At 40.9% G+C, this 12,484-nt stretch overlaps 1 gene segment (V, D, J or C); it reads right to left on the bottom strand.

Annotated features, from left to right (window-relative positions):
- Positions 1–4,958: 4,958 nt before the first annotated feature.
- LOC132828676 (Ig heavy chain C region-like) overlaps positions 4,959–12,484 on the bottom strand; it is a 126,652-nt gene continuing 119,126 nt past the window's right edge. Inside the window, 5 exon segments of the C gene segment in view lie at positions 4,959–5,341; positions 6,142–6,462; positions 9,361–9,678; positions 9,759–10,055; positions 11,981–12,297. Coding sequence covers positions 4,959–5,341; positions 6,142–6,462; positions 9,361–9,678; positions 9,759–10,055; positions 11,981–12,297 — 1,636 coding nt within the window.

Genomic DNA, 12,484 nt, shown 5'->3' with positions numbered 1-12,484 from the left:
CGTAGTTAATTGCCACTGAAAATGCTGGAAATCTTGCATAGTGTCAAATTAATGAAACCTTAATTAATGCTAATATAAAGTCTGTCATAAAGAAATCTTGAATTCACACCAGTATAGTTAATGTGAAGAAGTTAGTGCTCATAATGTATTCAGGCATTTGGACATTTCATCTAAAATAATCATGATCACAGAAGTGTCGTACTTGTCACAGAATAAACGGCTTCACAGAATGTATTCAAAGCTCACGTCCAGGCTTTTAGTCTATCAATGCCATTTAGGTTTGAACTGACCTGCTGTGTGTTCTCAGCAACTGCTGCAAGTGGCATCTGTCGCATCCCAAAAGCAAATCAGTTTAGTTTACGCATATGCAATTCATAACAAGACTTCAGTGGAGTTGGGTGAGTTGCTATCGAATTACTGAGGAGAGAACAATGGAAGTGACGGGTTACGATGGCAAGCAGATATTTTGGCACAGTGAATCTCGACTGTGAAATTGAGAAGTAGAGAGAAGGCAATTCCCAAACTTTATTTCAGTTCTGTCTATCGAAACCGGATGCTTCAAATAGCTGACATAGAATGGTGGCTAACACATTTCAACAACTAACCAACATGTAATGCCATGGAACCCTCAGTAAATGAGGGTTTTTTTTAGCATGAACAGATGCCACACAAACGGCTTCGCTGTTTGTATTTTCATCATGTCACGCAAGGTTGTACATGTAGAGATTCTATGTTAGTAGCAGCAGCATTTTTCAATTCAAAGGTAGTTTCTGACATGGATAGATACCCCATTACATGACCTGATGAATCTGCTCTAGTTACTGACACTCCCACCAGTACGGAATAGCTGGACATCATACAGCACAGTCTTTCTAATATACAACAAAACAGCCACTGCAGAACCATATCCCAAAAAGAACACAGAACATAGAAGATTATAGAGCAGTACAGACCCATCAATGCAGCACCGACCTGTGAAATCAATTTGAAGTATATCTAACCTATATTATTCAATTCTCGTCCATATGCCGAGCCAATGACCATTTAAGTGTCATTAAGTTGGCGAGTCTGCTATTCTTGCAGGCAGTGCGTTCAATCCCCTATTATTTTCTGAGTAAAGCAACTACCTCAGACAACTGTCCAAAAACTATCATCCCGCAATTTAAAGCTATGTCCTCTCGAGGGAGCCATTGCTATCCGAGGAAAAACGCTCTCACTGTCCACCTTATCTAACTCTCTGATTATCTTGTATGTCTCAATTAAGTCACCTCCAACCTATTTCTCTCTCATGAAAACAGCCTCAAGTCGGTCAGACTTTGCTCATGAGGTCTCATTTCCAAACCGGGCAAAGTCATAGTATATATCGTCTGAACCCTTCCCAAAGCTACCTCATCCTTCCTATAATGCAGTTACTAGAACTGTACAAAATACTCCAATTGCGGCCACTCCAGAGTTTTTCACAACTACAGCATGACCGTGTGACTCTGAAACACAAAATAATAAATCTAACACACTGTATGCCTTATAACAACCCAATCAAAATGGGTGGCAACTTTCAAGTATCTACGTACATGGACACTGAGATCTCTCTGCTCCTCTCCACAACCAAGAATCTTACTGTTAGCCCAGTGCTCTTTATTCCTTCTATTCTTTCCAAAGTCAATTACGTCACACCTTCCCGCATTAAACTCCATTTGTCGCATCTGAGCACAGCTCTATAGTTTATCTATGTCTCTCTGTTATCCACAAGGTCCTTCGGCACCATCCACAAGTCTACCGAACTTAGTGTCAGCCACAAATTTACTAAGCCATCCTTCTGTGCCGCATCTAGGTTATATATCAGAACGACAAACAGCAGTGGACCCCAATCATATTCTTGCAGTACACCACAAGTAACTGAACTCCAAGAAGAATATTTCCCATCAAACACCACCTTTTTCTTTCAGCTAGCCAATTTTTGATCCAAACCGTGAAAGCACGCTCAATCCCATGCCTCAATATTTTGTGTAATTGCCTACCACGGGGAAACTCATCAAAAACAAAACTTGTTTTGAAATTTTCCCACTCAGAGACAGCCTCATGTACAGATACACAGAACAGACAATTGAAAATGAACTCTCCAATCACCAATCCAGCATGAACAGTTGTCACATCACGTTGAACAGATCTATCCACGCACAGATATGCCTTTCAACATGGAGTTATGTCACATTGAAGAGCAAAGCAGAGTGTCACATGTGGAGATACAATCTACTGAGAATAAGTATCGCATGTCCTGAAACTGCGAAAACTGCTGAATGTCAAAAAATGTCATCATATTCATGAACAGCTGTTCAGACATGTATGTTTACCAAAGCAGGTTACCTGAGCGTGCTATCTTACACCTGACCAATGGTGCAGGCTTTCGTGTTCATGCATACATTTCAGAACCACAATCCTTTGCATTCCTCCCTCATAAACTAATCAGAACACATAACCTCACGAAAAACTTCGAATCAGAATAGCCAATGTGAAATTTGTGCCTTGCAGATTCGGAATGTTGCAAATGTTTTGCTAAAGATTTTTTCCTCCCATGTTAAAATGTAGTTTTTTTTTGGAGAAGAGGCATCGTAGATGCAGTTGAAACTAGACACAAGTCTGCCAACCAACTCCCCAGATTGCTGCATTGGTTTCTGCTTATTGTGTGCAATATTTCAGCCATGACACTTTACATAAAAAAGGAAAAAGAAGCTGTCGATCTTGCAAATCAGAAACAAAAGCAAAAATTGCTCGAAGGACTTATGACTTACAGTCATAGAGTCATAGAGATGTACAGCACGGAAGCAGACCCTTTGGTCCAAGCCGTCCACGCCAACCAGATATCCCAACACAATCTAGTCCCGCCTGCCAGCACTTGACCCATATCCTTATAAATCCTACCTATTTATACACCAATCGAACTGTCAGCATCGGTGGAGAAAACTCAGAGATAACGTTTCGTTTCGAGTGACCCTTCCTCGTTGGTTTTAATGAAGGTCACGTGAACAAAATAATAATGCTTTCTCTTCACAGATGCTGGGAGACCTACTGATACATGGAAAATGGTCTGTTTGGTGCACAGGTAGGAAATGACATAACGCTATTACACCAACGATAGAATCAGCTGATTGATAATGGATTTGCATCCACATATAATACTTCAAATGGATGCTTTCATTGTCCAGGTGGACTCTGACTTCGCCTGCTAATATTTAGGGTTAGTGTGGAGTTTCTACATGGGTGACGTTGAATGCAACGATTCTTACACTGACGCAGTAATGATGCTGTACGAGTGAAATTCATCATACTGTATCAGAATGATAAATGTATTATAACTACAAATTAATGGGTGATAGATTTAAGATTGATGTCAGAGGAAAGATGTACACAGAGACTGGTAAGGGCGCGGAATTCCCTACTTGCTAAGGTAGTCAACTCATCCACAATAGGGAGATTTAAACAATCCTTAGATAAACTCGTGGATGATTTTGGGATAGTGTAGGGGGACGAGCTGAGAAAAGTCCATAGGTCAGTGCAACATTTCGGGCCGAAAGGTTTGTTTTGCACTGTATTGTTCTATGTTCTATATTCTATGTACTATGGAATATATGGAAAGACTGGTTAAATGAAGGTAAGGGTATCCAAACACGAATTTGACTCACTGCATGTTATTTTGATAAGTGAGGAAGCGTTTTGCACGGGAAGCATTAATAGACATGGTTGAAAAGTTCAGTCGTGTTGGGTAAATGGGAAATGCTGCGAATTCACATACCTGGTATTTCAGTTTGGTGTAAATTTAAGACTATAGAGAGTGAATGATACATAGCAGACAACGAATGGGTGAAACAGTCAGTTTGAATCATATGGTTTTGGTGAATGCAGACAAACCAGAAAAATGGCAGTCTTCTGTTGGGATGATTGATGGACTTAGATGTTCCATTTATGTCGAATTTCAAGTCAGAAAAGAAAACAACTGTCACCACAGAGTGACGAACCTGAGTTGACGACAAAACAGAGGACAATGAGTTTGGCTTCTGCATTGTTTGATTTTATGTCACGTCTGAGGATGTATTAGTCAAACACAGAGGAGAAATATACGGTTGTTAGAGAGAATTATGTGATATCAGTGTCGAAGTGGAGGCTGAGCTTGTTCGGATGATATCTGTGATGGAATGCTTGTAGACTGCTCTATATGAGGACTCAAGCATGGATCCTTGTGAAAATGCAACACAAATACGACAGACAATGACTGGACGTCACGACTGGACGTAGAGTACTTGCCAAGACTGGCTACATGAAGGTAAGGGCAATGAGGAGAACTGATTCACACACTGAACAAGTTGACACCACGATATCTTCAATCATTTTATTTTACCACGCGATACCCCATTGGCTCTGCATGATGGAGGAGTGCAGTCAAAAATGGTGAGGATAAGTGTGGTTTACTCAGAGTGATGCCGAGTGGCTCTAAAGGTCTGCACGTGTAAACAAGCAGCAGTGCTGGCTTCTCACAAGTGGGTATCACGCACATTTCAATCAAGGTCAAAATCATCTTTCTGGAAGTACTATACATGCAAACCAAGAATAAGTAAGTCAAAGTATTTCCATTCTGCATTTATTACAACCATCGGAGCCACATACAGACTTAAACATGGTTTATTTTTCCTGCCGTAGCAGGATGGAACGTTTCAAGCGATCGTCAGAACGATCAGACTTACAAGACAAGCCTTTCCTTGCGTTTCAGAGTCTAAGCTTAATTATCTTTTACCAACAGATGCAATTTGGAATAGTGGCTACTTTCTTTTTGACAAAAGTGATCACTGATCTTAAATGTGACTGATGCATGCAATGAATTGAAAATGCTTAAACAGTTACTCTAACAGTTATTACCATAGTAACATGAACCTATCTATGGAAAACAGTTCGTCAATCACTGCAAGTTATGTGCAGGTTTTAACAATATCGCTTAGTACGACTGAAACATTGACTGCTGTCGGTTTACCATGAGATTTGTTTGTACTTCTGATTAACTCCCGGCTGAGGGATGGGTGTCCCACTAAGCAGGAGTAAGTGGTGTCATTGTTCCATTCCGCCGCTGTGACTCTCAACCTGCTGGTCACGAAGTTGGAACCATTCCCCGCCTGGCTATCCAATTGGGTTCGGTACCCGGTATCCAAAAGGGTGTCATTGGCCATCCAGCCAATGTAGATCTCAGCTGGGTAAAAGCTGGTGACGAGACACATCAGGGTCGCTGAATTCTCAGCGTCAATCTCGTCTGTCGATGGCTGCAGGAGATAAACCTGAGGAAGACGCATTTGGTCGTCTGCAAAGAGAGTGATGTTTGTTTAGCTGAGACCATCTTACATCTGCATTAGAATTTCATTGCTAGTAATGCATATAGTTTATAAATTATTTCCAATCTGTCAGACTATGCAAATATTTCTGAATGCTACAGCATTTCATGTCCCCTACTTTGCTGGTTTAAATCTTGGGGCCAATCATACATTTTGTAAAGATTGCTATTCGTGGAGTGCAAATGATTCATCCACTTACAGTTCTTCACGCTCATTTTCAGTAAAGAAGAAGCCACGGCTATTGGCTTTCCATGATTTCCTCATAACGTTTTAACAAGCCATTCGGCCCAACAAGTCCCTACCCAAACGCCAAAGAGCATCCCTCCAAGACCCACTCCGACAAAAGCACGTACCCCATTGCCATTCCATCTAACTTGCACATAGTCGACGAGAACTGGAGCTCGCAATGGAAGCCCACGTGAACTTGGGAACCCTCTACACAGAGTTCGATTTGAACCTGTGCCTTGAGGCAGCAGTGCAAACCAGTGAGCCACTTTCTGCTGCTGACTTAGGGGGAATTTACTGGAACGCATTAATGGTTTGACAGGATTTTTTATTCCATTCAACTACTGTATGAGTCAGGCTTATATCAAAATATTATAAATTACTATTTTTAGGAAGTTACATACTGGACTGGAAACGTTCACCCTATTCTTCTCTCCATAGATTCTGCCATTCCTGCTCTGTTTCTTCGAAATATTTTTTTTTTCATTTCAGACTTCCGAAATCAATTCTATTTTGTTGTTATTGCAGTACTATCCCGACTTACCAATTTTCTTTTTGAGAGAAGCTTTCTCTGGTGTTGGTAATTCACTGTCTTCTACCAAGCAAACATATTCAGCACCGCTGTCCCACTCTGACGCAATGACTTTAAGTTTGCTCAAAATGGTGAATTTACTTCCGTTCCAAACAGGATTTTCTGTCTTGACTCCTTTTGTTCTTTCAGCCCCATTCACCTGCCAGAAAACGTTGATGTTTTCTAAGTTGCTGTAAACAATTTCACACACAATGGTCGCTGTCTTTTGCGTCCAAATCTCTTGGAACGGAGGTTTCAGTAGATGGACCACAATATCTGTCTGACGGCAATCACCTCGAAACAGAAAAGAATGCATGTTTTCAGGCCGCGATATCGAAATCAATTCCAAAACACTACTAGAGTTGGAAATAGTTTTACTTACTGCGATCTGTTATCTGTTTTCTGAGACCGTTTAGGCTTAGTTAATCAGATGCTGTGTCCTCCTTTTCGTATTGGTTGCATTCACTCTGAATATTATGGATAAGCCTTCAGTAATATTTCCGATATAATCTTGAACAATTTGGAAACTGCTCTGCCTTGGGTATACTGAGGCCTAATGTCTCCATTCGAGTGCTGCACATTTTCACCTATTGCAGTTACCAATGTCAGAAGACAATTGCTGCCACATGAACTGCATTTATCGGAATCCAATCCCAGACGAGCAAACACATATCATATGTGGCCGCTGTACATGAGCTAACATTATTTGCTCTGTGTCAGAAAAACTCATGGAGAAATTGAGAAATTGGTATCAAACTGCATTTTTATTGATTGCATCCTTTCAACTGATTTTGCTGCCTATTTCCTCGGCAGGTTTTTATTTGAAAATAAAAGATACTTGCTGCATGATTCAGTTTCAGTCAAGGACCCATTCAAGAGATGTTTTTCATATTACTCATCTTTGAAGAGTGTTAAGTGAAGAAATCTAAAATATTGTGAGCACATGTCTTTCAGTTCTCAACTCTGGTGTTGGGAATAGACAAAACTAACACTTGTTCAGAATCGTGATAATTTTAAAGGAATGCATAACGTAGGGGAAAGCATGCTCCTAGATTGCTAAAGGAAAAATGGTTGCTCTTAGTACAATAACAGTTACTTTCTTAGTGCATAACGTAAAGTACAAATGAAAAGAAGGTTCTTGAATGTTCTGTTTGTATTGTTACCTTAAATTTTAGTACAATTACAAAATTCACAGATCGGGTTATCTCTGAAAGTTTCAATAATATTTGTGAGGAATGATGCTCCATGTCTATTCTATAGTTCGAACGGCATAATTCTATTTTGTGCGCATATTGCAAAGCTTATGCAGTTCCTCTGTTATGTCATTGCCTCGGTCAGGTTGTCTGGGCGGGAGAATATTGCAAAAACTACTCCCTTGTTGATTAATATTACTGTCTCGCATTCCAAACTCTTCACTACAAATCCTTGCTTTTCCTCTGGCTGTCCTGAGTTCATCTCTTCTGCTGTATCTCTGTTCAATCAAGCAGACTGTTAACATGAATTTGTCGATTCGCAACCTGAGTTCAGTCGCGCTCTATTACCATTTCTTCCTCAATAGGTGGTTCATATTTTATGTTCCATCCAAATAGTCTTGCTTTTTCAAAACCTTTCAGCTAATACAATTTAGTGATAGAGGCGGGAATGGAATTTTAAATAAAAACTGATCAGAATAAAATTAATCATCTAGAAAATGGAACATTACAACACAGTATAAGCCCTTCGGGCCTCGATGCTTCCCCGACCTGTAAAACTACCCTGAAGCCAATCTAACCGACCCTATGCCATTCTCGTCCATATCCATATCCAATGACCATGTCAATGCCCTTCAAGTTTGCGAGTCAAGTACTGTAGCAGGCAATGCGTTCCATGCCCCTACTACTCTGTGAGGAAAGGAACTACCTCCATGTCTATCACACTTAATTTAAAGCTATGTCTCTGCGTGCTGTCCATGGCCAATCGAAGATAAAGGCTCTCATTGTCCACCCTATCTAAGCCTCTGACTATCTTATATATCTCAATGAAGTCACATCCCAAACTTCTTCACTCTGACGAAAACACTCTCAAGTCCATCAGCATTTCCTCATAAGAGGTATCAGGCAGCATCCCAGTAAATCTCCTTTGAACCCTTTCCAAAACTTCCAAATCCTTCCTATAGTGTGGTGACGAGAACTGTACGCAATATTCCAACTGTGGCCGCACCAGAGTTTTTCATAGAGGCAACATGAACTCATGGTTCCGAAACTCATTCCCTCTACCAATCAAAACTAAAATAGCGTAAGTCTTCTTAATAACTCCATCAACATGGGTGGCAACTTCCAAGGATCTCTGCACATGGACATTGAGATCCCTCTGCTCATCTGCACCACCAAAAATCTCACCATGTGCCCCTTGAACACTTGACTCATTTAACTATTTCCAGAGTGAACCACCTCACAGCTTTCCGCATTAAATTCCACTTGGCACCCACAATCCAGGGCTGCATCTTACCTCTGTCCATCGGTAATCTACAACATCCATTGTCACTGCCCTCCATGTGACCTCCATGGTCAAAGGGCTGAATAATATAATCCTTCCAATGCACACGTTAATTCATGTGCATGAATTCTACTCGTCGAGAAATGTTTGCATTTCTAAGTACCTTTCAGTTGACTGTCAGCAACCGCTCGAGCTGGTATCAAAGGAGGAGCATGAAGCAGTGACAGAAGCAAGCAAAACATAAAATCATTTCGACACAATCATCCTCTCAACAAATTTCATTGTTCTCGAAAGACAACACGCCTTCAAACATTAATCTTGTGTTTCAGCCCTTTCTCTTAACATAAGTTTTTAGTTAACCTATTTTTCTCGTCAACCTGTTCAGATAACTCAACACACAACTCTGGAGGAGGTGGCAAGTAAACACAAGCATCTTGGTCCAGGATGCCACAAGAGGGCAATGCGCCACAGGAGGTTCCTTCCTTTTTTAATATCACCGGGCTTCACACTCCTTGAGACCATGCGCTTGTTGGATGGTATTGCTTCTCCTGTTTACCTCATAGCCATGTGCAGTGTGCTAAAGGTGTTTCATTCCAAAAGATCTTGTGTATTTTAAAATTGCTGGAACCTTAGAATGTTTAGTTAAGATTTCATGTTCTGTTGATATTTAACACAAAGTGTTAATGTTGACCATGGTTGCTAGAACACTGTCCTTACCTTTCGGGCTCCTGATGACCCTTTTCACAGTGGACTGTGAAGGTGGATGCGAGGCAGTACAGGTGTATTTTGCGCCACTCTTCCATTCTGCTGCAGGTAAAATGAGGAGGCTCCGTGCGCTGTAGGTCAGGTCCTGTTCCAGAGCAGTGGGGAAATTGGTGATGTTCTCGTTGACAGAAGCTCCATCTTTCTCCCAGAAAACGCGTATTTTGTCAGGATAGAATCCTCTCAGCAAACATGTGAGAGTAGCAGAGCTGCTGTTCTGAATTTCTTCTGGTGATGGAGGCAGGAGGCGGATATATGGCTTCATTGATTTAACTGTAATAGAAGTACATACATTTTTAGTATTTCCTCGCTCATAAAATGACATGTACAAATACATAGTTCTTGTCACCAACCTCTTGCCATTCTTGTTCGTTTTGATACTGCGGGTGATGATTGATCCTGTTTTGCAGAACATGTGTATTCCACCCCACTCTGCCACTCGTCCACAGTGCTAGTCAAGCGGCTGATTGTCACATATTGGTTTCTGTTCGCTGCTTCAATTTGAACGCCTTCATTCCGCACCTTTCCATCCACCATCCAAGAGATAACTACCTGACTGGCAACTGTTGAATGCACTTCGCAAACCAGAATGGCACTTTTATTGATCCAGATTTCTTCAACCAATGGCTCCCTTAATAATACAGCTATCTCTGTCAGAGAGAAATCAGAGATTCAGATTCTGGTCCCTGATTCAATAATGTGACCAGGCGTGCAACAAGAATGTCAAAATCAGTGAACAAGGAAGGGATGAAAAATGCAACCATCTCTCTCCCTCTTTCTCTCTTTCTCATGAGTCTTGTGTTTGTTTGTGTGTTAATGCTTGTGTGTGTGTGTGTATATATACACACACACACATATATATATCCACACACACATGTATATGCACACACAACAAATATGAAGCGCCATTGCATCTTTTCAGGTTTGTTGGTTTGCATCATTTGCTTCTGCCAATAGAATTAAGAAACAGAGCAAGCAATAAGGAAAGTCAGAGAAAGATTTGGATAAATGAAGTGTTTCGTGTGGGTCCGTGAAGTGAGCATTCATAGAGACAGATTCAGAGACAGACAAACTGTGAGTCAGGTATAGATATAGAGATATAAAGCTAGTGAATGGGAGCTTGAGATGACAGATCAGAGAAGCTAGCCAGAGACGGACGGAGAGGCTAGAGGGAAAGAAGATAAGAAATAGAGGATTGGACACCTACAGGTGCAAATCCTAAGAGAAGCAAAAGGAGCAACAGTAATTGATGCACGAAAAATGATTCCAACTTGCAGAAACAAGAAGACGAAAGTAGAAATAATTCCGAGACGTAGAGGTACATAGAAACCGAGACATAGACACATGATCAGTGAAAACAAAGATGAAGTGACAGAACGACAGCGATCAGAGGAAGCAGAGACAGACAGATAGATAGACAAAGACAGAGGAAAAAAACTGACAGGAATAAAACAGGAGTTCTAGAGCAAGGTAGACAGGTAGAGACAGAGAAAATTTACCACATCGTGACAGTCGATGCATTTTAAGCACAGAAGGTCAATGAGATCATTATCACCGATAGGTATTTTAAAGTCCTGTCTAAATGATGATCTATATAATAAATGTTCCAAATAAACATTCTGTAGAACCCCTTCCAATAACAAATTTCTATCTCTTTCCACCAGACACCTTATCTCTCTACTTAGCTACTCTGAACATTGTCCCCCCAATACATCCTATCTACAATTGCGTGGCAGCAATCAGCAACAGACAATACTAAATCCTCACTAGCGACAGCTTTACAAATACGCATTGTTGAAAATGATTCCTTTGTAATGAAGTGTGTGCATTGTCAAAACTTTATTTTGCTGCTCTGAATTGATTTGGAAAATAAGCAAAGCGGGGGGATTACACGTTGCAAAAGAATTTTTAATTCTGAGAATATCCAGAAACTCTGCCTAAACTTGTCAATTAAGAGGTTTGCTCACGGCAGCACGGTGGCACAGTGGTTAGCACTGCTGCCTCACAGCGCCAGGGACCTGGGTTCATTCCCGCCTCAGGCGACTGACTGTGTGGAGTTTGCACATTCTCCCCGTGTCTGCGTGGGTTTCCTCCGGGTGCTCCGGTTTCCTCCCACAGTCCAAAGATGTGTGGGTCAGGTGAATTGGCCATGCTAATTCCCCGTAGTGTTAGGTAAGGGGTATGGGTGGGTTGCGCTTCGGTGGGTCGTGTGGACTTGTTGGGCCAAAGGGCCTGTTTCCACACTGTAAGTCTAGTCTAGTCTAGTCTAATCTAATCTAATCTAAAAGTTTGGTTATTTCAGTCAGACCTATACAGAGCAAGGGAAATAATTTCTGATGTTATTCTCCACTGTTTTTTTGAAAGAGCGGGTTTAGGTACCTGTTTCATTTCGACTTATCTTTGCTGTAACATTTCTCTGGACTACAAATTCCTATTGATATTACTCACTGCAACTAATTCAAGAATGTTTCATTCAGTAATAACCCAACAAAATAATTTTCCATCTTGTCTAATATTTATTACAAAACTGATTACGTTTATGAATGTGAGTCTGTGAGTTTTTTAGTTTTCTTACCCGATGTTGAACTAATTTCTTTTCTCTGGTTACTGTTGGAAGCAGAATGAGAAACTTGACAGATGTACACAGAGCCGCTGTTCCATTCCTGCAGGGACACTTTAAGCAAACTTGTAGAGCTAAAATCACTGGTCGCTGTTTTCGTTGGAGATGTAGTTGTAAAGCCAGAATTTAAGGTATTTCCGTTCTTCTGCCAGGTCACTACAGTTCCTTCAGGATAGTATCCAGTGATGAGACAAATCAGCTGAAGAAATCCGTTTGCCCTCTGTTCTTCAGTTGCAGAGTAGTGTAGACTGATGACTGGTGGAGAAGGCTGTCTGCCTAAATTACAAATTAAGACTTACTTTTTGCATATAGATGGCTACATTGTTTCGGTGATGTCATGTTACAATCGCTTACTCTCAAATAATACCCAAAAAATCATTTATTGTATCAGAACATCATGTTGTAATGTCAGCATCATATTTAACCTTGAGGTGAGATCCACACTTGTTCTACTGATGG

Source organism: Hemiscyllium ocellatum, chromosome 27 (assembly GCF_020745735.1).
Source record: "Hemiscyllium ocellatum isolate sHemOce1 chromosome 27, sHemOce1.pat.X.cur, whole genome shotgun sequence".
Classification (NCBI taxonomy): Eukaryota; Metazoa; Chordata; class Chondrichthyes; order Orectolobiformes; family Hemiscylliidae; genus Hemiscyllium; species Hemiscyllium ocellatum.
This window is presented reverse-complemented; position numbering and strand designations above follow the sequence as displayed.